Source organism: Lynx rufus, unplaced genomic scaffold, assembly GCF_022079265.1.
Source record: "Lynx rufus isolate CCGP_SWC_20201006 ecotype Redwood Valley unplaced genomic scaffold, mLynRuf1.p SCAF_28, whole genome shotgun sequence".
In the NCBI taxonomy this organism is placed as follows: Eukaryota; Metazoa; Chordata; class Mammalia; order Carnivora; family Felidae; genus Lynx; species Lynx rufus.
The window spans coordinates 3,142,701-3,168,668 of NW_025814843.1; the positions used below are offsets into that span (position 1 = coordinate 3,142,701).

General features: G+C 50.3%; 1 protein-coding gene and 1 non-coding gene across 2 annotated transcripts; one reads left to right on the forward strand and one right to left on the reverse strand.

Moving 5' to 3' along the window:
• On the forward strand, positions 1-25,935 carry ADORA2B (adenosine A2b receptor). The gene is made up of 2 exons (XM_047090009.1): positions 1-335; positions 24,987-25,935. Exons 1-2 carry the CDS (start codon positions 1-3, stop codon positions 25,651-25,653), a joined length of 1,002 nt encoding a protein of 333 aa, XP_046945965.1. The 3' UTR covers positions 25,654-25,935.
• Positions 13,148-13,277, reverse strand: LOC124519737 (small nucleolar RNA SNORA18). Its single transcript, XR_006964180.1, has one exon. It is a non-coding gene; the product is annotated as a small nucleolar RNA SNORA18 (small nucleolar RNA).
• Positions 25,936-25,968: the final 33 nt, after the last annotated feature.

Genomic DNA, 25,968 nt, shown 5'->3' on the forward strand with positions numbered 1-25,968 from the left:
ATGCCGCTGGAGACGCAGGACGCGCTGTATGTGGCGCTGGAGCTGGCCATCGCCGCGCTGTCAGTGGCGGGCAATGTGCTGGTGTGCGTCGCGGTGGGCACGTCGAGCGCGCTGCAGACGCCCACCAACTACTTCCTGGTGTCCCTGGCGGCGGCCGACGTGGCCGTGGGGCTGTTCGCCATTCCGTTTGCCATCACCATCAGCCTGGGCTTCTGCACCGACTTCCACAGCTGCCTCTTCCTCGCATGCTTCGTGCTCGTGCTCACGCAGAGCTCCATCTTCAGCCTCTTGGCCGTGGCCGTCGACAGGTACCTGGCCGTCCGCGTCCCCCTCAGGTGAGGCGCGCGGCGTCCCCGACCCCGGGGCCCCGTCGGAGTCCCGGAAAGCACTGCCCGCTCCAGGCCCAGGTTGCTGGCCGAGTCGCGCGGGGCGCTCCGACTTCGGGTTCCCAGCCTAGAGGGACACGTGCGCCGGGCTGCCGAGACCCTCTTGGTGCCTGAGACAGGACCCTGGAGGCCGCTGCGCCCCTGGATGCGCACGTGTTTTTAGGGGGACCCGCGTAGGGACAGCGCTAGGAGTTCTGGGGAGTGTGGTCCCCGGTCGCCGGCCCGCGGTGGAAACTCCGGGGAAAGCGCCACCCCAGCGGGCTGGTGGGGCACGGGCGCATGAGGTTTGGTGATCGTATCTCCTCCTCTGTGGCGGTAACTGTTTCCTCTCACTCGTCACCCGCTGCCGACCCAGAGCGGGGCCCCCAGACTGTTTCCTTCCACCCCTCATCCGCAGTCCAGAGCAGCGGGCAGACACGACCCTGTGCATGCTGGAGGTCCGGGAGGCTGGGGCGGTTCCAGGAGACAGCTCTGAACACTGGGGCTTTGCATTGTCAGAATGGACACGACTCGAGACCCAAGTTCTGAATGCACCTGCCACAAAATGCGGGCGGGGGGTGGGGTGCGGCTGGGGAAGGACCCAATTAACTCTAGGGAACACTAGGAGCATCTGTGCCTGCATGCTAAATGGGGACTCAGATCACCTCCGTACACTTTAAAAGTCAAAGTGCTGCCCCGTTGGCCAGCACGAACAGCCTGAGAGCTGCATGCCCCTTGTGTAACCTTGTTTACCCTCCACTGCCCTGTCCCAGCAGGGCGGGGAAGTGCCACCTGGATTTCGGAAAACTGGAAAACTTAAGGGTGGTCTCTTTCACCCAGTGAGAAAATGTAGGGTTCAGGGGATGAAGCCCCAGGTGTAGCTGATGATCAGGTTCAAAGCTGAGCATCTGAGGGGCACCTGAGTGGCTCAGTGGTTAAGCATCCAACTTCGGCTCAGGTCATGATCTCCCGGTCCTAGTCCACGTCCAGCTCTGCTGACAGCTCGGAGCCTGGAGCCTGCTTCAGATTCTGTGTCCCTCCTCTCTCTCTGCCCCTCCCTCGCTCACGCTCTGTCTCCTGTCTCTCACAAAGAAATAGATGTTAAAAATTTTTTTAATAAAAAATTAAAAAGGTGAGCACTTGAGGGCAAGAGCATCAGGGAACCTTAGGGCTTATTAAAATTATTTTCTGTCTTCTGTGCCTGGGCCTCCTATTCTGCGTTAGGTGAGCTTGGGATCTCTTTGGGTTAGAGCTGAGAAAGGAAACTGAGTCACAGGAGTAGGTGGGAAGGGAAGGAATTTATTGAGGCAGTTGATATTAAACTTTTATCCTTCCATTCTTGCAGTGATTCCAGAGGGTAGGTACCTGCCTCTTGTAGATGAGGGGATGGTGCCCCTGGGAGATGAGAGTCTTGCTCAGGATGGTGCATCTGGAATGAGTGTCAGAGCCAGGACTTGAACTCAGAGTTGGCACCACATTCCCACTGTGCCCTCAGGCTGCCTTGCAGGGTTGTGTGTGGTGTCAGTGTTTGGGATGTGGGCAGAAAGCGGAGTGCTGTTTCTGGAAGCAGATCCTGCCTGCAGTAAATTGGTGGTTGTAAGGGATATGTGTTTGAAGGAATTGACCAGGAGAATGTTCCTAGAAGCCTCTTTAGCAGGCAGACATGTTGAGCCTGCCTGTTGTGGGTTGTGTCCTGGGTCCCTGGTTGTGCTCCTGGGAACAGGAAGCTCCTGCTTGACTGGGCTGTGAGCCCAATCTGCATGTCTGGGCCTTTCATGTACTGCTGCCCTTGGCATCTGACCAGGGGGCCTCATGCATCCCATCAGGTGTGAAAGAGCCCAGGGATTTCCGGGACTTGGGGCCGCATGGCACAGTCTCTTAGGAGTCACCTTTCTGCCTCTTGGTCTTCATGTTGGTTACTTGATGGCCTTTGGGACTGTTTGTGTCCAGCAGGCAGTCACAAGCGCCCAGCTCACCGGGAGGTACTGGAAGGATCCCCTCTGCCCCATGGAGCCGGAAGCTCCATAGGAGTTTCAATCTGTTAGTTCTTGTCCTGGTGTTGGGTGGGGTCTTAGAAAAAAAATGGGTGTGGGTGTGTTAAGGGGAAAGAAATGTGAATCACAAGCCCCTAACTTCTTTGCATTTGCCAAAGGAAGGAGGGTGAGATGTAGGAGAAGGACGGGAAGAATGGTCAGTGGAGAGGTGCAAGGGCTCATCTGTGCCTGCCCACGGGAGTTCAGAGGTCTGGAAGAGGTGTGTGCCAGCAGCCCTAACTCCCAGCCCCGGGAAGGGCACCTGTCCCTGGCACCGACCCCCCACCCTCAAGGGCTGAAGAGGCTGCGGGTTCTCAGGGCTCCTGAGTGCTCCTGAGGGCTGTTGCCCGGGCCGGTCGGTCTTCCTCCCTCAGCTGTGAGCGCTTCCTGCTTCTGGGGAGTATGACACCCCCACCCCCAGCAGGCTGAGATGCAGATTACAGGGCCCTCCCGGATCCTCCTGAGTCAGAATCTGTGGGGTGGGGCATGGCGGGGGGGGGGGGGGGATTCCAGTTATCGGTATCTTTAACTGAGGAACTGGCAAGTCCTTGGACCAGTTCACGGGTGGGGGAGGGGGGCTCCAAAGGCATCCGTGCCCCAGGGCTCTGAGTGTGAGGCCAGAGTGGTCGGCTGTAAGTGCAGCTCAAGGCCACGGAGACCGTAGCCCCCACCTGCCGCCCGGTTGCCAAGGCGTTTAGTAACATTGGGGAGATCACAGTGCAGAGAGAAAGGGGAGCCCCAAGGTGATGCCAGGCACAGAAATGACAACTTTGGCTGAACTTGAAAAGGAGGAGTGTCTGCTCACACCAGTCACTGTCCCTGGTCTTCAGAGTGAGGGGTGTCTACAAACAGAATCTAGTTCAGGTCCACGCAGTTCTGAGGCTGGCCCTGGCAGAGGGTCCCCCCCACACCGGTGCAGAGTTGGGGGGCAGCACACGCAGCAGAGCTGGGAGTGGAGGCTCCCTTGCTGCTGGGGGTGGGGGCGTGCCTGGAGGGAAGGGGAGGAGGGAGGAGGTGGGAGCCTGTCAGGGTGGGGTGAAGGGGGGGAGGAGGGGGAGGTGGGAGCCTTCAGGGATGGGGGTGGGGAGGAATGGGGGATGGGGGTGGGGGGTATGGGAGGGTGGAGGTGGGGGCATGCCGAGGGGGAGGGGAGGGGCCGTGTCTGCCCACAGCTGCTCCCCACCCCCCTCACTTCACCCTCAGTCCACTTCACCTGGCAGGAGTACTTCCTCCCCCCTAATCTGATCCGGTTCCCCTTCGTGCCACGCCCCCAGTTGAGCTGTGTGGCAGGGTGACTGTGTGACTCGCCTCTGTCTGGGGGTGTGCCCTGCCTTGCTCCTGGACTCAGTGTCCGGTGGTGTTGAGTCTCCAGTCGGCCGAAGGCCAGCTGTTTCTCCAGTGCAGCTGAAGGAGGGTGTTTTCCGGGGAGTGTTTTGTTGGCTGGATTGGTCCTCTGAATGGAAGAGGGTGTGTCTGTCTGTTCTGTCCATGGACCCTGACCCTGTCACCCTCCCTGTTCCCTTTGCTACATGGAGGCTTTAAAGTTCTTGTTCCAACATGGCCGGTCTGTGAGGTGGGGACTGACATCTTAGCAAGACTGCCTGGGGTGACATGTGTCCTCCACTGAGGCTCCCTTAGCTGTAGGGTAGGGGTTGGCAGGGGTTTTGGAGTGTTCTTACAAAAATTGTTTTCTTTTTCTTTTTTTTAAAGTTTATTTTGAGAGAACAAGCGAGCAGAAGAGGGGCAGAGAGAGAGAATCTCAAGCAGGCTCTGTGCTGTCTCGGAGCTCGAACTCAACGATCTGTGAGATCATGACCTGAGCTGAAATCAAGAGTTGGATGCTTAACTGACTGAGCCACCCAGATGCCCCCCCCTTTTTTTCTTTTTTATAATTTTTTTTAACATTTATTCATTTTTGAGAGAGAGACAGAGCATGAGCGGGGGAGGGGCAGAGAGCGAGGGAGACACAGAATCCAGAACAGGCTCCAGGCCCTGAGCTGTCAGCACAGAGCCTGACGCGGGGCTCAAACCCACAAACTGTGAGATCATGACCTGAGCCAAAAGCAGACGCTTAACCAACTCAGCCACCCAGGCGCCCTGCCCCTTTTCTTTTTAACATTGTACAAATCCCATATGATAAAATTCATCTTTAGTGCTGTTTTGAAGTAAAGCTAGGAAAGATTTTCAGGTCTGGGTCGCATCCCTCCGGCCATCCCAAGGACACTCCTTGGGAAGTCCTCTGTCTTGTGCATCAGTGTCCTCTTTCTCTTCCAGACCATCCCCATTGTAGTGGGTTGCATGGTGGCTCCCCCGAATGACGTCCATGTTCTAATCCCTGGAACCTGTGAATATCACCTGATGTGGGAAAGCAATGAATGTTCCCTTACGCGGATCTTGGGAGGAAGAGTTTATCCTGGATTAGCTATCTGGTGGCCCCTAGATGCCATCACATCCTTGGAACTAGACACGCAGAGAAGGAGGAGGAGGCCGCGTGAAGATGGAGGCAGAGATGCGGGGTGGGGGTGGGGGGACAGCCACCAGGAGCTGGGAGTGGGGCGGATTGTGCCCTAGAGCCTTGGGCGGGGCTTCCGGCCCCTAGAGCTGTGAGGGGCCACATCTGTGCAGGCCTGTGTGGCCCTCCGCAGTAAGCCGTTCCCATGAGCCATCCTCCCACTGCCTCCCCTGGTCGAACCTAAAGGTCACTTCTGGGCCCCATCGCACACGTGCTCTCAGTAGCTCCAGGTCAGCTCCGCGGGGGGGGGGGGGGGGGGGGCGTGGAGTCCACCCGGCCCCCCAACTGCCGTTCTCCAGAATGCTGCCAGAGAGGAGGGTTTGAGCCTCAAATCGGATCCCATCAGTCCCCTGCTTAACCCGGGCCTCAGGATCCTGTGCTGACTGGCTTCTGCCCACCCGCCTCTCGCCCCTTCCCGCCTCACCCACACAGCCCCGCCGGGCTGGGCTCTTTCCCCAGCTGGTCTTTGTGCTGCCTCTCGCCTCCTCGCCTGCAGAGGCTTCGCCTGGCCCCTGAGCTTGTCTATCACTGACTCTCCCTAAAGTACATCTTTCCTTGGTCGTGAGTTGTAGTCCCTTTCTGCCCCGAGCAGGAGCTCTGTGACCCCTGGGAGGGGCTTGTTCTTGAATTCCCGCCCCAGCCCTGGCATGCTGCCTGGCATGGGGTAGGCACCCATATTTTGGGGGACTGTGTGAGTCACTGGGTGAAGAGCTTGTGCTGGGGGACGCTGGCACAGTGTTGGGGGGGGGGGACAGTCTGAGATGGCCGATTCAGGCAAGGGGCAGAGCTCTCTGGTAAAAGGATGTCAGAAAAAAGATGGTCCAGAAGTTTTAATGAAGGAAGGGGGGGGACACCATCTTCTGACAGGCTGTCACAGGCCTGAGGGAGAACGGGGAGGAGTGGCCTTTGGAGAACCAGCAGGTGCTGTGGGTGAGGGCCGGCCAGGGGAGAGCAGGTTTGAGTCAGTCCTAGGGCCATCCTGTTACCCGCACAGGGGAGCGTGGCTCTCAGAACTGGCAGAAAGTCACCTAGGACTTGGGTGCCCCTCTGCTGTTATAACCCCCCCCCCCCCATGAGTGACACTCCTCAGCCCCGAGCCAGCACATTAAACCAGCAGCAGATGCGACAGTTGCTGGAGTCTGAGCCCATGTCCAGAAGTACTAGTGGGAAGTTCCAGCCTGGCCCAGGGCTCGTTCCTGGGTGGGTTAGTTCCTTGCCGGCACAAGCGTCTGGTCTGGTCTGGTCAGTAAGGCCCACAAGAGCTGTCTCAGAACCAGGGTGATCCAGTCTGGAGGTGAGGTACCTGGAGGTCCCGTCCCCTCACTGGGGGTAGCATCCCACCAGCTGGACAGTCCTCCAGGAGCATCTGGGAGCCACAGGGCAGCCTCTGAGGACTCAGAATTGTGGGCAAGAGCACCTGAAGGGTCGGGGAAGGAGGGTCCACCTGGCCATCTGAGGCCAGCCATGGCCCGGAGCTCCCGTGCAGATCAGGCCACAGCCTGCGCCACTCTGTGTGTGTCTGGAAGGGACATGGCCCTGACTTAGTGTTTTAGCAGCATTTCCATGGAATTCCGAAAAGCATGGGTAGTTTGCTCCTTTGATCATATGGCGAATGAGTGTGTGCAAAGGGACAGAGGTTACCGACATTTTCATAGGACAGACAATCTGTGCTCCTTCCTCTGTGACTTCACGCATGGGGTCTCCAGCCTCATGGGCCCTCCCCGCCATGCACTCGCAGGACCCAGTCTCTACATCACACACTCTTTTGTTCTGTCTGCTTGTGAGCACAGCATGGACATACATATGCTACAGGGACAGACACGAGGACGTAGGTCCTCAGCTACTCCAGACATCAGAATTTTTAATATTGTGGACAGCAGCCACTCAGAAGGCTTTTCTGCACATCTGGCCCTACACGTGCCTGATCTCCTCTAACCCTTACAACTCTTAGGGGTGCAAACTCTGTTACTTTCCTCGCTTCACAGATGAGGAAATCAAGGCTCAGAGGGTTATGATCAGCCCAGGGTCACACAGCTGCCACAACGGTGTACTGTGTTTTTCTGGGAGCCCTTAAGCCAGCATGCGAGTGGCTGAAGGGAAAGTACCATGGTCGTCCAAGAGCAGGCGAGGGGTCCCTTCTAGCAGTGGGTGGATGGGGACACCAGCAACTTGTGATTGGGACTCTGTAGACGTTGTGCAGGACAAAGAAGATTGTAGCTAGGCAGTGATGTGGCCGAATGAGGGAGAAGAAAGCTGTACGTTGGCCCTTGTGCATGAAACGGCACAGAACTGACGGTGGCGAGGACCTGTAGAGGATCTCCTGCCTGCCTCCTTTCTCCTCAGATGGTGAAACGGAGGCCTGGCCTTTCCTAACTGACCCTTCAGGACTTGGGCTCCGGACATCGTTACTCTCCCCAAGGGCATCAACAGGTTGTGCTCTTGATCTCTGAGGCTGACAGGCTGATGAGACGCTGCCTTGGGCAGCCAGAACTTGATGGCTGGTAGCAAATGTGCCTTCGTCGAAAGAATTCAAGTTGAGAACAGAGTGTCACGGGCTCCGTGGTGGCCCTCTAACACGTCCTGGGCCAAAGGAGGGGGAGTGCTTTTCCTCGAGGGCTGAAGCTGGGGTTTTGTATGGGGGTGAGTGGGAGGAAGAGAATTTTGAGCTGAGCTGGAGCCACGTGCAAAAGTCTCCCCTCCCTCGGCCCTCACCAGACCATTTCTGTTGGCATCTCTTCCGAGGGTCACTACCCTCTGGGTGACACCTGGGTCTGTGCTGCCATCTTTATTTATTTATTTTTTTTTTTTCTAAATTTTTTTTTTTTTTCAACGTTTATTTATTTTGGGGACAGAGAGAGACAGAGCGTGAACGGGGGAGGGGCAGAGAGAGAGGGAGACACAGAATCGGAAACAGGCTCCGGGCCATCAGCCCAGAGCCCGACGCGGGGCTCGAACTCACGGACCGCGAGATCGTGACCTGGCTGAAGTCGGACGCTTAACCGACTGCGCCACCCAGGCGCCCCTGTGCTGCCATCTTTAAATAGAATCTGTTGACTCTCTCCCAGGTCGCGGGAGGGCCACACGCCCTCTTTCCCACCCTGGTCCTCCCAGTTTTTTGTTACATTTGGATATTTTTCTGGGGATCATATTTCAGCCCCGATTTCTAATTCCATCAGGTGTAGGCAAGATCTGTTAATTGTCAAGAAACACGAGGAAAAGTAAACCACCAGCAGGCCCCTGCGCCCCCGTGTCTCTCCACCTCCCACTGGCTTTCAGCTCCCTGCCTACTCAGTGGAGGTTTTACTTTCGAAAAGGTAATTCATGCTGTTGTGAAGAAACCAAGTGTTTTACAAAATGACAAACTGTGGAAAGTCAGTCTCCATCTCTGATCTGTGGTTTCCCAAATTGCCCATCAGCGGTAACTGCTGTTTCTTGTGCCTTTTCCTACAAGAATGCTACATTGGACACATTCAGATTATAGGAGTACTTTTACATTATCGAGGTTAATGCCATTTGCATTTTATTCCGTAACTGTGATAACGTTTCCTGAACCCTGCGGAGAGTTTCTGAAAACTGGAAACCGACGAACGGCATTTCGAATGTCTGACTTGTGGATTTATTCCACCCCAGAGCAGAGCAGAACGATTGGACTAGGGCATGCACTCCCATCGCTAAACTCTGCGTCCCCAGGACGCGGTGCCAGTGGCCAGGTCAGATGAATTCTATTTTTTAGATGCTATCTGCTGCTCAAAGCTACCCCCCACTGTAGTTGGCTTCATGTTTAGATGTTGAGTTACCCACCTGGAAATTAAGAGAAAGTTCCAGGAAGAACATGGCTTCCCAGATCCTTAGGATGATCCGACTTCTTCATCATCCCCATTGCTGGCTGACCTAACGGGCCCTCTCGGCGTGCCATACGATGGTCCTGTGGTGTCTTCCTGTACTCTGGGAGTTGTTCTGCTGTTCCCCACGTTCCATGTTTTCTTCCCTCTTTCTGGGATTCCATATTTGTTTGTCTGTATACATACCCGTAAGTGACTTTTTCTGGACATGGGAGATAAACGTTCTGGGGTCTTCTATGCCAATGGTGTTTTTATTTCTCACGTGTCACAGGTAGTGTGACTGGATGCCGTTCAGAAGTGTAAAGGCATTGCTGCAACGCCCAGTGGTGCCCAAGAAGTCTCGTGTGTGGTGATTCCTATTTGTAACCTGTACTTCCTCTCTGGAAGCCATTGGGACCACTTGCCTTTGCTTGGTGTTCTGGAGGCTGGGTCTGAATACTGACCTTCAGTTTTTCTCCTTCACTGGGGGTGAAACTTCCTGGTGAACCTTCCCAATCTGAAGACTTAGGTCTGTCTTTAGTTCTAAGATTCTGATAAAGAATATTTTTTTGATCCTTTTCTTATCTCCCTTTTCTCTGTTCTTCTGGGATTCTTTTTTTTTTTTTCTTTCAGTTTTTTATTTATTTTGAGACAGAGAGTGTATGAGTGGGGAATGGGCACAGAGAGAGGGAGACAGAGAATCCCACGAACCATGAGATCATGACCTGAGCTGAAATCAAGAGTCAGACGCGTAACCAACTGAGCCACCCAGGCGTCCCTCCTTCTGGGATTCTTAACTGATGCATGGAGACTTTTTCTCCTTGACTGATCTTTGTCTCTTAAAAGTTCTCTTAGATATGACTTTCCAATAGTTTAACTTTTTATTCTCCTCTGGAAGAATTCTTTGACTTTTCCTCCCTAGTTACCCTGTTTTTAAATTTTATTTTAACATTCATATTTTTACTTTTGAGGTGAAAACTTTTTGAGTCGGTTTTGAAAAAAACCTCTTTTGGATCCATGAGGTTCAGACAACTTCACAAAGTGTATATAATTGAAACTTCCTCCCATCCCCTCCTCCATCACAAGGTCTCAAGCTGCAGTTTGGGGAGAGAGTGGAGAGTGAGGGGTCAGTGCTCCATGGGAGATAGGGGACAACCGTAGGGCCAGTGAGGCAGCCCACAGCTGGTCCACAGGCAGTCTTCCCCTTGATTCCTGCTTGTCTTTAAATCCCCTTCTGTCACCTGCTCTCTGCTGGCCTGGAGCTTCTCCCCTGGCCATCTCTGTTTCTTTTTCTTTTCTTTTAAAAAAATTTTTAATGTTTATTTATTTTTGAGAGAGAGTGAGCAAGCAGGGGAGGGGCAGAGAGGGAGGGAGACACAGAATCGGAAGCTCCAGGCTCTGAGCTGTCAGCCCACCGTGGGGCTCGAACCCACAAACTGCAAGATCATGACCTGAGCTGAAGTCGGGCGCTTAACTGACTGAGCCACCCAGGCGTCCTGCCCCTGCTTTTTTAAAAACATTTTTTAAATGAAATATGGCCTTTTGTAGCAACGTGGATGGAACTGGAGAGTGTAATGCTAAGTGAAATAAGCCATACAGAGAAAGACAGATGCCACATGGTTTCACTCTTATGTGGATCCTGAGAAACTTAACAGGAACCCATGGGGGAGGGGAAGGGAAAAAAAAAAAAAGAGGTTAGAGTGGGAGAGAGCCAAAGCATAAGAGACTCCTAAAAACTGAGAACAAACTGAGGGTTGATGGGGGGTGGGAGGGAGGGGAGGGTGGGTGATGGGTATTGAGGAGGGCACCTTTTGGGATGAGCACTGGGTGTTGTATGGAAACCAATTTGTCAATAAATTTCATATATATAAAAAAAAAATAAAATAAAATAAAATAAAAAAATGAAAAAAAAAAGAAATTGTAAATGAAGAGCTTCAGGAAGAGAGGTAACAAAACAAAACCAAGTATTAAAAAATAAATAAATAAAATAAAAACATTTTTTAATTTTTTTTTTTTTAATTTATTTTTGAGGCAGAGACAGCATGAGTGGGGAAGGGGTAGAGAGTGAGGGAGACACAGAATCCGAAGCAGGCTCCAGGCTCTGAGCTGTTAGCACAGAGCCCGATGCGGGCTCAAACCCATGAACTGTGAGATCATGACCTCAGCCGACGTCGGACGCTTAACCGACTGAGCCACCCAGGCATCCCATTTTTTAAACATTTTTAAAATTTATTTTTATTTTTTTATTGGCCATCTCTCTTTCTGATGTAGGGCTACGCATACCCCATCCTGACGACCTATCTGCCTTCTGGTTTCTAGAAACTCCTCAAAATCTCTGGTTTGCTGATGTTCCCCTCTGCTTCCATTTTTAGGAATTTTAGGTTATGAATTTATTTCCTTTTGTACTTCTCTACTGTCATTTAAGTGGGATTTTCTGAGAAGTGACAATTAAGTGGGACCTGGAGAGCCAATGTAGGATTTTAATCAGGAGTTTGACATGGTCAGGTTTGCATTATAAAACAGGCACTGTGGCGGACAGCAAGGGGGAAGGGCAGGAGGGGTCAAGAGTACATAGGGTTGCCAGTTGTCATCAAGGTGTGAAGAAAGAAAGCATGGCCAGGGCCATGAGGCCATGTTGTTGGAGGCAGAGTCAAGATATTTGATATGCATAAACTCTGTTTTGTTTTGTTTTTTAACGTTTATTTATTTATTTATTTATTTATTTATTTATTTATTTTGAGACAGAGACTGAGCATGAATGGGGGAGGGTCGGAGAGAGAGGGAGACACAGAATCTGAAACAGGCTCCAGGCTCTGAGCAGTCAGCACAGAGCCCAACACGGGGCTCGAACTCACGGACCGCGAGATCATGACCTGAGCCGAAGTTGGACGCCCAACCGACTGAGCCACCCAGGCGCCCCAATATGCATAAACTCTGAATGTCTGCACTGGGGGAGGTTGATGTCTGATGCCAGCCAAAGGGTCTGACGGAGTTCGGGGCAGAGGGGCCATAGGTGAAGCTACACAGCCCAGAGACGAGGACAGGAAAGAACCCTAAGAACCAAATATGGGCCCTGGGACCACAGTCAGCGAACAAGAACCAAAGACGTGGCTCGTCAGGGCCAGGCAGGGTGGGACTTAGGGTGTGAAATAAGCAGTCAGCCTGTGTGATTGCCCATTGTGTCTGTATGGACACCACAAGTTGAGTGAGGTGTTGTGACTAGAGGCTGGGGTCTTTGGGGACAGGCTTAAGAGGACTTGCTGACTTGGTTGGATGTTAGGCATGAGGGAAGTGGGAGGAGTCCAGGGTGACTCCCGAGATTCCTGGGCAGCCAGGTGGCACCGTCCCCCCAAACATGGGGGCTTTGGGAAGGCGTTGCATGGGTTATGGTTAAGGTGCCTGCAGGTTGAGCAATAACAGTAGGTGGTTGAGTTTGGAGCTTGGAGAGTTTGGGCTGGGTGGTCCTTCCACCCGGCTCTGGACACACGTCTGCTTGCTTCCTGGGAGCCCAGCAATGTTCTTACTCCCGGCCTCATGCATGGCAGCCTCTTGGTCTGCAGGCTCGTTCCGTCCACTAAACATATTCAGGCTTCTTTCCCCTCTCTGAGCCTCACCTTCTTTGGTTTACTGCCTGTTTTGCTCCGGTCCTACCACCCGCAAACTTCCAGGAGCAGCTTTTTGTATATGACGTCTTGATTTCCAATGCTGATTTCAATACCACTGCCAAACCTGCTGTTTTTTTTTTTTTAATTAAAAAAGTTTAAGTCAATTAATTTTTACTGAAGGGATTTTATATGTGATTCCTTCCACTGCCAATCACCTTAGTTCCTCCAAAGTCAGAATTCTAACCTTCAAAATAGCCCTTTTAGAATGAACTTTTGTTCAATCCACAGCTGTCCCTGTCAGTCCATAATTCTTGGCTTGGGCTTCTTTGATCTCCATTTGAATACGGACATAATTCACAACTTCCCCTCCTGTAATCTTTGGGATCCACTTTCTTTAGGGCCACATGTAGGTTCAGAGTAGATGGATCTGTCTGGTTCTCAATTGCAGACACCCTCTAAACACAAATAATTTCCAATCCTATTCACCCCTACACTGTCATGCCCTCGAGCTGTACAGATTGTTGGTACATGCCAATACCTGAGATTTCAAAAATGTGACTGGTAGGGGGTGCCTGGGTGGCTCAGTCAGTTAAACATCTGACTTTGGTTCAGGTCATGATCTCGCGGTTTGTGAGTTCGAGCCCCACATCGGGCTCTGTGCTGACAGCTCAGAGCCTGGAGCCTGCTTCGGATTCTGTGTCTCCCTCTTTCTTTGCCCCTCCTGCGCTCACACTATGTCTCTCTCAAAAATTAAAAAAAATAAAAAAATTTAAAAAAATGTGCTGTTAGATCTTTCATAATTTTAGATGATCGAGGTCCTGGAGTTCTTTCCCTCAGATCTAACACACAGTTCTGTGAATAAAGGAAACCACATGTGTGCTCTAGAGGCATTTCCAGTGATGTAGGTCTGCAGAATAAATCCCCTTGGGATAGACCTCAACTGCTTTATTTTTTCTAACGTAGAGAATTATAAAGCTTTATTGAAAGACATTAAAGAACAGGTCCTGTCAGGGCACCTCGGTGGCTCAGTTGGTTAAGTGTCCCCCTTCGGCTCAGGTCATGATCTTGCAGCTCATGGGTTCAAGCCCTGCGTTGGACTGTGTGCTGACAGCTCAGAGCCTGGAGCCTGCTCTGAATTCTGTGTCTCCCTTCCTCTCTGCCCCTCCCCCGCTCACACTCTGTCTCTCTCTCTCTCTCTCTCTCAAAAATAAACATTAAAAAAAAAATTTTAAAAAGAACAGGTCCTGTCATTTACACTTCTGAAATCAGTCCCCAATCACTTCTCTTTGGTCTGGTCTCTACTTCTACCCTGTTCCAGGAAAATCCTGTCTGGTCTCTCTGCATCCGTGCTCACCCTTTTAGCCCATTCTTCATATAACAGCAGTCTTTCTAAAATGAAAACCTGATGGCACCTCCTTTTGTTTATGTAATATTCCCAGTGCTTTAGGACAAGGGCTCAGCTCTCTTGACATTATGTCTGTTTCAGCCCATCACACGAGAGGGCAAGCGATCTCAGTGTGTCCCATTATTGGGTTGCTAAATCTCATCACTGGGTTACAGCTGTGTCTGCCGGGGCTTGTCACTGTAAGGGTTTGTTTTCATAGCCCGGGTTCATTGAGGATTCTTGCCTGAGTACGTTATTACCATGTAAAATGGTAATTTTCTTTCTTTTCATTCCTTCCACCTTTATTGGTTGGCATTCTTCATAAAGAAGAGTTTTGCCTTTTCTCTGCTCTTCCTTAAATTATTTTTTTAAAATCTCAGTATGGACTTACGGAATATTATTTTCATTCAATGTGTTATCATCCATTTGTGTTTTTCATTTTGAGGCCCAGAATTGGCCAGTGGGAGCCCATTCAAATTCACTTCTGTAAGAGTTCTCATCAATTTTGTGAGCACTTCCTTACTTCCTGCCGCAGAAAGGTTTTTCAAGCTCACATTTTATTTTCCACCTTTAGATCAGCCATTTTTCCAAGGAGCCCGGTTTCCTTTTCAGTGGAGAATGGTATGGGTCCGTGTGCTCATTACTACTGGAGCGTCATTTTTTCTAGGCCCTCACAATGAACAGAACTAGGAGATTTTCTTTTTTTTTTAATAATGAGTTGAAGAACTCTTGCTTACAGTAGAACGCCACCTAATTAATGAGTAGGAATGCTTGAGTTAAGTCATCATTTGGCAACAATCATAGTAATAACCCGTTCAGGCAAGAATCATCAATAGGTGCTAAAACTCATTGGTGAAAGTCTGATGAGAAGCAAGATATTTAAAGTCTCGGAGTATCTATTACAAGATATCTACTAATTACAAAGGGAAAAATAGTTACAGTGGAGAAATCTGGCAGACACCATGATAACCAGGTGATCCAAGTTGACATCATCGGTAATGGGACACATCGATAATACATGCCTCCTGATGTCTTCTGACGGTTTGTGTATAGAGAGGCCGATGCTTTTGACAAATAATGTTGTATCTGAAGCAGTGTGTTTTAACCCTAGCCATGGGAGAGGAGACAAGGTATTTTTTTATTCTCTTGTTCGGTGTCAGGCAGGGGCCCTTTCTCTTAGGGACTCTTATTTCACTTGAAAATCAGAGTCTGGAGCCCAGCAACCATGATCTGTCCCTGGGTCACACCCGATACGTGAAACCGTAATAGGAGACTCACCAAAAAACAGCCTCAAAGATGAACTCTGGGAGACCTGGTCCTGGTCTCCATCTTTTAATCTCAGTGGGTTTAATCGCTATCAGACCATTCTGGACTGTCTCCTTGCCATGGTAAGCTGGTGGGGAAAACTTTCTTTTCTGCCACCCATACTCATCGTCCGTTGTTCTTGGGCGACTGAGAAGGACACCTGGCATCCTTTCTGACCACCTTTACGTGTGGCAGTGGTCTCAGCTCAGGCCCCAGTCAGGTCCACCGCTGGGATTCAGACACGTCTGAACTTGTTAGAGTAGAGGAGAATCCCCTCCCCATCCCTGCCAGGAGCCGGAGTAGCTGAGGGCCCCAGCCTCATCAGAAGCGCACAGCCTGAAGGTAAGCTCTGGTGACCATAGCCTGTTATCTGCTGGGTAGGCAGGCAGTCCTTTTGTCAGCATGCCCTGAACACTAGAGCCAGGACCATCCCAGACCGTGACCACGGGGACAAGGCAGATGGCCCTCAATACATTTACCGTAAATGGTAAATGAGAGACCTTCTTCCCACTCCCAGACCTGAAGTTCATATAAACAGAACCAAATAGCGTCTCTTCTTTCTGTGTAAGAATGGTTTTATCTGTTCTTCAAATGTTTCATAGAATTCATTTGTGGAGTCATCCGGGTCTTAAGTTTTCTTTGTGGGAAGGTTTTTGGCTATGTATTCTATTTCTTTGCTAGATACAGTGCTATTCAAATTCTCTTTCTGTCCATGACAACTTGAAAACAGAAATTTTTTATGTTTATTTATTTTTGAGATAGAGACAGAGTACGAGTGGGGGAGGGACAGAGAGGTGGGGGGAGGGAGGGAGACACAGAATCTGAAGCAGTCTCCAGGCTCTGAGCTGTTAGCGCAGAGTCTGACACGGGGGCTCGAACCCACGAACTGTGAGATCATGACCTGAGCTAAAGTCAGACGCTCAACTGACTGAGCCACCCAGGTGCCCCTTTAATTTTTTTTTTTTTTTTTATGTTTCCGTCCATGACAACTTTTTAAAAACCTTTTTAGTTTGGTACCATGAGAAATCTGAAAAACGGAAGCAACTACTCAGTGTAAAGATTTCCCTCTTTTACAGACGGCCTCTTGTGAACTAGAAGCTGAAGCTCAAGACTGTTCACATGCTCCCCCCGCCCTGTGCCTTGTTTTGTTTAGAGCTACCAAGTGGGTGTTAAAACACGTAATATGTGATTAAGAAGCCAGAGTTCTGTTCTCTTCTTGTAAATTCAGGCTTCTATTCAGCACTTGTGTGCCAGGCCCATTATTGGTGTTTTGGATTCAACAGTGAACGAAACAGGCTTGCCATTGCGCATGCTTCCGCGGGAGGAGACAGAAAACAGGGCTTCGTGGGAGGTATTTGGGGAGGGGTGCCGTGGGAACCCGGAGGTGCCCGGGGAGCACAGCAGTGGACTTCGGTCCCCACTGGTCTGCTTCTGTGCGAATTCCCGCAGCGTGAGCTCCGGTACGTGTCACGGGTGACGAGGGAAGCGTGCTGGCTCAGGGCACACTGCCTTGGTTCATCTATGGATTCTTCCAGGAAAAAGGAGTTGGGATGGGGGAGTAGTCTCGTGGTTCAGCAGAAGAGGAAAAAGCCCTCCGTTTGACTGCTGTGTCGCAGGAGCCCCTGTGGGCTCCCAGGAACGGGGAGGAATAAAAAAACAAACGGTGCCTATATCTGGGCCTGCTTCCTCAGAAAGCCACATCCCAGCCTGTGGTCCTGGCGTGGCTGGCCACCCTGCCCACCGTGCCCCACTTCATCACAGCCCCTTGGCTCACAACAGCTCTTTCATCTGCATTGTCTGGGCACTTACTGACCTCGCTCTCATTAAAGTTTCGTCAGAATTTCTACTAGATTTTTGGGTTGCGTTTTAATATTTATTGTGGCAGCCTCTAGCTCCGCTGAACTGCCTGCCCAGGTGATCCGAGTTAAGTCGTCTAGTTAGGAAATTGTGTAGGTTTTGAGGGGTCTGCCCTAAGCCCGTTTTTACAGGAAGTCCTGTCATTACTCGTGTGCACCTTTAGAGAATATGAGGTTTTTTCTAAAACTGGATTATTTACACGCTTTAGAGCAGAAATGTTTGTCTTACAGAGGAGTACAATTTGTGAGCCAAACAGAATATAAAGAAAAAAGTCCCTAAGCAAACAGGAAACGATTCAAGAAACAGCAGCAGAACTCCATATGCATTCACTTAAGAGATCTGTATTCGTAAAGTGTTCTGAACACATTGTATCTGCTGAAGGTCCCAGCAGCATGGAAGGTAGTTTCCACAGACACTTTTATCCTCATTTTTTTCTTTTTTAAAGATCTTTATTAAAAAAATTTTTTTTAATATTTATTTTCTTTTTGAGAGAGACAGAGACAGGGCAAGCAGGGAAGGGGCACAGAGAGAGGGAGACACAGAATCCTAAGCAGACTCCATGCTGTCAGCACAGAGCCTGATATGGGGCTTGAACTCACAAACCATGAGATCGTGACCTGAGCCTAAGTCAGACACTTAACTGGCTGAGCCATCCAGGCACCCCCCTCCAATTTTTTTTAATGTTTATTTTTGAGGGGGGGGGGTGCAGAGAGCAAGGTAGACAATCCAAAGCAGGCTCCAGGCTCCAGGCTCTGAGCTGTCAACAGAGAGCCCAACACGGGGCTCAAACCCACAAACCATGAGATTATGACCTGAGCTGAAGTTGGACACTTAACCGACTTAACCAACACTTAAGCCACCCAGGCACCCCTAAAGCTTTTATTTTTAAGTAAGCTCTACACCCGACATGGGGCTCGAACTCAGGACCCAGAGATCAAGAGCCACACGCTCCGGTGACTAAGCGAGCCAGTTGCCCCAGTGTCATTTTTTGATGCCAGAGCACAGATGCTGCACAGCCCCCGGGCCACTGCCCGGGGCAGCTGCCCTCGGGCATGTGCTGAACTAGGAGCTCCTGAGAGCTGGGCACTCTGATCTCTGAGACCAAGAAGGTGGCCTGATTTGAGCCAAGGCTGCAGAGCCAGAGAGGGAGGAGACCCTGCCCCAGAAATAGGCCAGCACTTGTTATGCGGCACTTGGCGATTCCTCTTTCGTTATGTAACCTCAGCGTCCACACTGTTCCCTTTGTTGATTCCCCCCATGTGACTGTTTTCCTATCAATCTCCTTAGCTAATGAGCCCCTTCTATGGAGAGCGGGTGGATCACAGCACCGCTTCGTGCACAGCAGTGCATTTCCCAGAACGTGGACTTGCCCAGAACACCCTTTTTGTGTGGGATACAATTGTTCCTGCTTGTTTGGAATAATAAAGCTGCTTATGCTTCCTTTATTCATCTCTTCATCGCCTTTTATTTACACCTCCTGTGTTTGGGGCAGACGTCCGGCTTTGCGGCCCTTACTGCTGTGTTCGGGGCCCTCCGTGGCAGAGCAGAGACCAGCATAGGAGCAGATGCAGGAAAACACTTGGCCCCTGCCTTTCAGGAATGTTTTGGGGACACACACACACACACACACACACAGGAGGATGTTCTGGGAGCCACTGGTGTATAAGGAGCAAAGCATGAAATCTGCAAGCAAGAGGTGGGGCCAAGGAAGGAGGCCAGCATTTAGGAAAAGGATGGGGGCCCAGATGGAAGGAGATGAGAAGACAGGGCAGGAGGCTGCTACAGCCTTCGTGAATGCCAGAGACCCTGGAGGTCATCCCTTCCAGCATCCTGCCCAGTGCAGGGACACCTGTCTGCTTTCTCCAACATCTCTATCTCCCACCTGGGCCCAGGCACAGGCCTCATGGATACTGTTGTGTCATTATAGGTACTGGAGCCCCAGCGCTAAAATTGCTTTCATTTCTGGAGCCCACGCTGCTCCTGTGGGCCTGGCTGTGTCCTCCAACAGAATACAGGAAGTCTCTTTGCTGCCTTTTAAGGACTGCTTCCCAAGAAAGTAGCAGGGCCCCCATCCTTCAGATCTTTAATTCCCGCGTGGCTGGCTCCACAGGGGAGGCTCCCTGGACCCAGCGAGCAGCTCTGGCAGGGGAGAAGGTGAAGCAGCAGACCCACGGCTGGCTGCACCCATGGGGGGCCCGTGGCTGAGGGACCAGTGGAGGCGGGAGCTGGGATCTGTGGAGCAGTTGTATGTTCCCGAGCAGGAAAACGACTCCCTTTGGCAAAATTGGAGTCAGGTTTGTTTGAGTTTGTGTCCCGACTGCAGTCAGGGGCAGAGGCCAATCACGTAACCTCTCAGAGCCTCAGTGTCTGCATCTGTAAACAGGAGAGAGAGCAGCCCTGACCTCGGAGGCCTGGTCTGAGTGGGATGGGTCGGGCGGGCTGTGCGGAGGCGGCGCTTAGACAGCAGAGGCTCCGTGTTACTGCGGTTCTGTACGGCTGGGGGAGGGGGCCTGTAGGTACAAGTGTCCAAAACCTAGCGTTGGCTCGTGTGGTTCAAAGGCTGCCAGAATGTTCCCATTCTATCTACCAGTTGGGAGGAAGTGAGGAAGGAAGACCTGTCTTAGATTAAGTGGGAATGATGGGGCGCCTGGGTGGCCCAGTCGGTTAAGCATCTGATCTCACGGTTTGTGAGTTTGAGCCCGTCAGGCTCTCTGCTGTCAGCATGGAGCCGACTTTGGATCCTCTTTCTCCCTCTCTCTCTGCCCCTCCCCAACTTGTGCGCGCTCTCTCTCTCTCTCTCTCTCTCTCTCTCAAATAAATAAATGTTTTTAAAAAGACAGGAAGGATAAACTTTTTTTTCTACTTTAGAGTTTCAAGTGCCATTGGCATATTAAAGATGAAAAGGGAGACGTGGCTTCAGTGTCAGCTTTAGCCAAGTATTTAGCCCAGCCAATTAACAATAATTCAGTTAATTTTCTTTTTTTTTTAATATTTTGTTTATTTATTTTGAGAGAGGCAGAGAGAATTCCAAGCAGATTCTGCACTATCAGCACAGAGCCCGAGGTGGGGCTCGAAGTCACAAACTGTGAAATCATGACCTGAGCTGAAACCAAGAGTCAGACACTTAACCAACTGAGCCACCCAGGCGCCCCTAATTGTTAATTTTCAACCCCACAATGCTCTCTACATTCCCTGGCTGACTAGACCCAAAGTCCCACCTCGCCTTCCCAAGCACTGTGCTCTCTGGGTCACCACCGCACCCCTATTTCTTTGACCTCTTCTCTGAACGTTCCCTTGGCCACCTGGCCTTGACCCAGATCTGCATCCCCAAGGACACGGTTTCCCCTATTTCTGCTTACACCTAGACCTCAGGTGGGGACTTGGGCTTGAGCTCTTTCTCTTGGTTCTCTCCACTCTCCTTTCCAGGGTAGACATGGAACTTTGGTGTTGCCCATGTCCAGACACACTGCCCCTGTCCTCTCCCCGCCCTGCTGCCACCCCCCCTGCTCCCCTTATTCGTGCCAACCACACCACCCACCCGCACCCTGGTCTCAAGTCTTTGGTCTCCTCAGTCTTTCTCGCTCTCCTTTGGTCTCCCGATTCCACGATGTAGCCTGTACCTCATCAACAACAGTTGTTGTACCACGGTTAACCACTGTTAAAGCCACAGTGGCCACCATCCCGCCACATTTTTTTTTTGTTTGTTTAAAAAAAATTTGTTTGTGCTTATTTATTTTTGAGACAGAGAGAGACAGAGCATGAGCAGGGGAGGGGCAGCGAGAAAGGGAGACACAGGATCTGAAGCAGGCTCCAGGCTCTGAGCTGTCAGCACAGAGCCCGATGTGGGTCTCAAACTCGTCAACTGTGAGATCACGGCCTGAGCTGAAGTCAGATGCTCAACCGACTGAGCCACCCAGGTGCCCCCTGCCGCACTCTCTTCGCCACATTTTTCTAGTGAGCTCCCGCTTCCACTCCCAAGACCATTCAAGGGCCCTAGCCATGCCCTCACCCTTAGGGAGTGAATTTTCTTCCCGAGCATCTGAGGGGACAGCAGCTCTCAAAAGGGCTGCTGCCCCTGCCTTTTGACCACCCAGCCCTCCCCTCCTGCGCTATCCCTGTTGTCCTTACTTGAGCCACAGCAGAGAAGTGTCCCTTCACATCTGCACTGGACCCACACCCTCCAACCTCCTCAGGTTCGTAGCTCCCTAATAATCTTGCCTTTTCCCTCCATCTTCTCTCTCTACTGACTGTCTTCATCAGGATACTGACATCCACTGTTCTCTTGATGTTCATCTCCTTGCAACCCATCTTCCCTTCTTTCCTTCTTGCTTCCCTAAAATTCAGTCTCCATACCATGAGCTTTATAAAACATAAGTTACTACCGTTCCCACTTAAAAGCCTTCAACAGCTTCCCAAGGCATTTGGAATATCAAAATCGAGTTTCCTTCCCATGGCCTGTGGCTGGCCCTGCCCGATCTTCGGTCACTCACATTTCCTTTTGCTTCTTTAGGAAAGTGAAATCCTTTCCTGTCCGAAAGCCTTATTCCATTCTCTCTGCCTGGAATGCTCTTCTCCCCACTCTTCAAATTTTATACTCCTTTGAAACCTTTAGCTCTGCTTAAGAAGCCTTCCCTGACATCCTATGTCCACAGTCTTCCTGTTTTTCTCTTATCTGCATCCTATTCATTTTGGTTTGGCCAAACTCATTCTGATTTGTAATTACACATCTGCGTGTTTACTTGTTTACTTTCTGTCTCTTTCGTTAGCTTTACAACCCACGAGGGCTATGATTATGTTTCCAGTGACAGCAGAGTGCTTGGTACAAAGAAAGAACTCTGCATGAAATAACAGGGAAGAGAGGCTGTGTTTGGGGGTTCACAAAGTGGTGACCAGCTGCTCCCCTGATGGAATCTTCTGCTTCTCCTTATCTAAGCCAATTTAGCATAAAAGTAGTTTGTCACGGGCGTCTGGGTGGCTCAGTCAGTTGAGCGTCCGACTCTTGATTCTGGCTCAGGTCATGGTTTCACAGTTTTGTGCGTTCAAGCCCCACGCAAGGCTCTGTGCTGGAGGTGTAGAGCCTGCTTGGGATTCTCTCTCTAGTCCTCTCTCTGCCCCTCCCCTGCTTGCGCTCTCTCTGAAAAATAAACATTTATAAAAAAGGTAGTTTTTCACATTTGCAGCATCCAGCAGCTTTGTGAATTCCAGTTTTGTTTTGAACGCTAGTGGGAAGCCACCCCGTGATCCCTCCATGTACAGAATACTCGGTGTCTAGTATTGCTTTAAAAAACGTCAAGTACTGGGGCGCCTGGGTGGCGCAGTCGGTTAAGCGTCCGACTTCAGCCAGGTCACGATCTTGCGGTCCGTGAGTTCGAGCCCCGCGTCGGGCTCTGGGCTGATGGCTCAGAGCCTGGAGCCTGTTTCCGATTCTGTGTCTCCCTCTCTCTCTGCCCCTCCCCCGTTCATGCTCTGTCTCTCTCTGTCCCAAAAATAAATAAACGTTGAAAAAAAAAATTTAAAAAAAAAAAAAACGTCAAGTACAACAGCAGTGTAATATGGTGCAAGGAACACAGGCTTGAGAGTCCTGACCTAGCTTTGCTCTTTGGTTCTCATGTTGCTTTTGTCACTCACAGACTTTGTGTCGGTTTCCTCATTTGTGAAACGAGAGAACTTTGATTAGAAGAGAGAAGAGCCCCTTCCAGTTCGTATGCTTTTGGCTGCAGGTTACCAGTAGCTTCAGAAATCGACATTCAGTGATCTCTTAACTAGAACGTGGAGCCATAGCCGTGATGGCTCTGGGGTTTCTTTCCTTCTGCTTTGCCATTTGCTTTGTCTCCAGGCCAGCCCGCGTGGTCATAAGATAGTTGCTGCAGCTGTAGGCACCACAGCCTCCCGTAAGAGCATCAAGAGCAGAAAGGGATGGGCATGGGGAAGGGCTCTCCTCCTGGGTCTCCCTCCTTTCATCAAGAAGTAAACATCCTTCCCGGAAGTACCCTCGCAGACTTCCTTTTGTCTCATTGACCGAACCACCTCATCTATCCCCCCTAGACCATCACCTACAAGAGGATTTGCTTAGCCAATATACAGTTCATCCCGGCTCAGGACTAGCCTATGTTCAACAGTATTTGATTAAATACAGTTGAGTCCTGTGAACAACAAAAGAGAACGGGCAGGACTGTTGATCTCTGAGGACCTGCCTCATAAATCTAAATTCCTGTGATTCTAAGTGCCTGGCCTTTAGGGAGGCTGCCTTGTTATCCTGCAGAGACTAATAGCTTCTCTGGTGAGGTAATGGACAGGAATAACATTTTTGTAAGGAATGGCTGTACATTCCTGAATGAGGAAGGGAACAGAAAGGGTTTAGAAATAGATGGATTTCTTGGCTAAGGAAAATTCAGTGAGCAACTGAGCCCAGCAGGTCGTTTGTAGTAAAGGCCCCACAACTGAGCTGCCAATTGCTGAGAGCTGCCCTTCTTGGGAGCAGAAAAGATTAGGGATCATGGTCACTTACCAGTCAAGGTCTCTGTTAACTTCCTCAACAAACGGTACTGGTTCTCCTGACTGTCCAGGCCATAGCATCAGGTATTCCTAAGTAGAATCTTCTTTTAAACCGATTTGACAACAAATCAGATATGTATTCATAATGGCCATATAATTAAGAACCCACTATATATGTCAAACACCGTGCTAGGTCCTGGGATACCAATACAAAGGGACAAGGTCCTAGTCCTCAGGAGGTTGACATTCTAGTTGAGGGGAGAACACACATAACAGATAAACAAGCTGTATGCCAGGTGTGTGTCTGGGGCCAGAGAGTGGGAGTGGCCACGTCAGCCTGAGAGGTGATCAGGACAGGAGGTGAGCCTTGAAATAGGAACAGGTGTTTCATCGGTGTTGTGAGCAGCATGGGCCAGGAGGGAGCCGCTGGCTAGGAATGGCAGGCACTGGATAGGTGGGGCTGAGGCCTGGAGGGTTCTGTGGGTCATGCTGAGAAGTATAGGCTTTATACTGCAGGCACAGGAAATTGGACACTTCCCGTAGACAGGTCTTAAGGTAATGTGTATCGAATTAGCTCCCCATTTTCTTCCTAGAGGTTAAGGAAGGATTTTCTTTCATTTCCTCAATACATTACATTGAATACATATTATTGATCAATTATTAATAGCCAACTTTATAGCTTTGCTGCTAACCATATGTGGACTAGTTCATGGCAGAATGTCTACATTGTGTATTGTGATTTCTCGCAATTTTAAGTAAGATTTTAAAGGTTTAAAATTACTAAGAGTGATTTCATATTTACTAAGTAATTTCCCAGTTTTTATCCACTTTGCTGCTAACAGAGAGAGGGGCATCACCAGAAGTGTTGTTCTCTAGCAGTTTCCAGAGGTATTCAGGGAGGATTCTTCCCATCGTCTGGGACAGATCTCTTGTGTATTTGTGGGGGACCAGAAGGATTCTTGCCCAGAGCCACCAAGGAGTGGTGACTCCTGGGGGCTCCAATTCTCACTTCTTCAACTTTAGTTCAGATGGCACCTTACTGATGAAGCTGCCTTGGAACATCCTCTCGAAAACCGCAGTCCCTGCCAGTCTTGGTTTTCCTTACTCTGCTTTTTCTCTTTTCACACCACACCTCTCCTTCTAACATATCATACAACTTACTGATATGTTTGTTGTTCATTATAAGTCGTCTCCCCCCCCCCATACTAGAATGTAAGCTTTTGAAAAGCATGGATCTTATGTGTTCTGTTTACTGATGTAGCTCACCACTTCGAGCAGTGCCTTATAGAAGACCTGTGCTCATAAGTCGGTATGTGGGTAATTAGAAAGCACCCTCTGAGACTTCTCCCACTTCCCACTGACCGTTGTGGTCAACAGAGATGAGCTAGTAAGTCAAGAATGAAAATCTTATTGAGCTTGTTAGAGCAAAACTGTTCATACTGATTTTGCGGGTTTCATGTTGAGGGTAAAAGGCTGTGGTGCCCTTTGAGGGTGAACCTGAAAGGCTGTCATGGGGAAAGGCCATGGAACAAAAGCAGAGGTGGGCGTCTTGGACTCTGGTTACAGAGTACTGCAAACTGACGATAACAGATGATGTTCTTTTGGACAGGTATAAGAGTTTGGTCACTGGGCCCCGAGCGAGAGGAGTCATTGCTGGCCTCTGGGTCCTTGCCTTTGGCATCGGACTGACTCCATTCCTGGGGTGGAACAGTAAAGACAGTGCCATCAACAACTGCACGGAACCCGGGGATGGAGCCACAAATGACAGCTGTTGCCTCGTGAAGTGTCTTTTTGAGAATGTGGTCCCCATGAGCTACATGGTCTATTTCAACTTCTTTGGGTGTGTCCTGCCCCCACTGCTCATCATGCTGGTGATCTACATCAATATCTTCATGGTGGCCTGCAAGCAGCTTCAGCGCACTGAGCTGATGGACCACTCAAGGACCATCATCCAGCGGGAGATCCACGCAGCCAAGTCCCTGGCCATGATCGTTGGGATTTTTGCTCTGTGCTGGTTGCCAGTACATGCCATCAACTGTGTCACCCTTTTCCAGCCAGCTCGGGCTAAGGATAAGCCCAAGTGGGCAATGAACATGGCCATTCTCCTGTCACATGCCAACTCAGTTGTCAATCCCATCGTCTATGCCTATCGGAACCGAGACTTCCGCCATACTTTTCACAAAATCATCTCCAGGTATGTTCTTTGCCAGACAGATGTCCTCAAGAGTGGGAATGGGCAGCCAGGGGTGCAGCCTGCTCTCGACGTGGGCCTATGACCTAGGTCCTGGCCTCTTTAAGAAGGCATAAATTCACAATAAAGGGACAGACAGGACGTGACCAGCTGATTCCCGTTGTTAAAGACAGCTACACCTTGTAAGCATATGGGCTGCCTCTTTTAAGTACTCCCCTGGAGTCACCACATACCTAGCTAATATGTACCTGTTATGAGTAGGCTCCAAAGGCTCACAAATGTATTTATGGTTCTTTCTGGATGCTCCCACTGTGTGGATGATGCTGATGGCTTGAATGGATTATAAAAGACTTTTTTTTTTTTTTTTTTTTAAGAGTCTGCCTCTTTTTTGGTAGAAAAT

Excerpts from the sequence above, each read along its gene's own strand:
- ADORA2B (XM_047090009.1), top strand. The coding sequence starts at position 1 with ATGCCGCTGGAGACGCAGGACGCGCTGTATGTGGCGCTGGAGCTGGCC. Across the intron at positions 336-24,986 it reads GCCGTCCGCGTCCCCCTCAG|GTATAAGAGTTTGGTCACTG; the intron begins GTGAGGCGCGCG and ends TCTTTTGGACAG.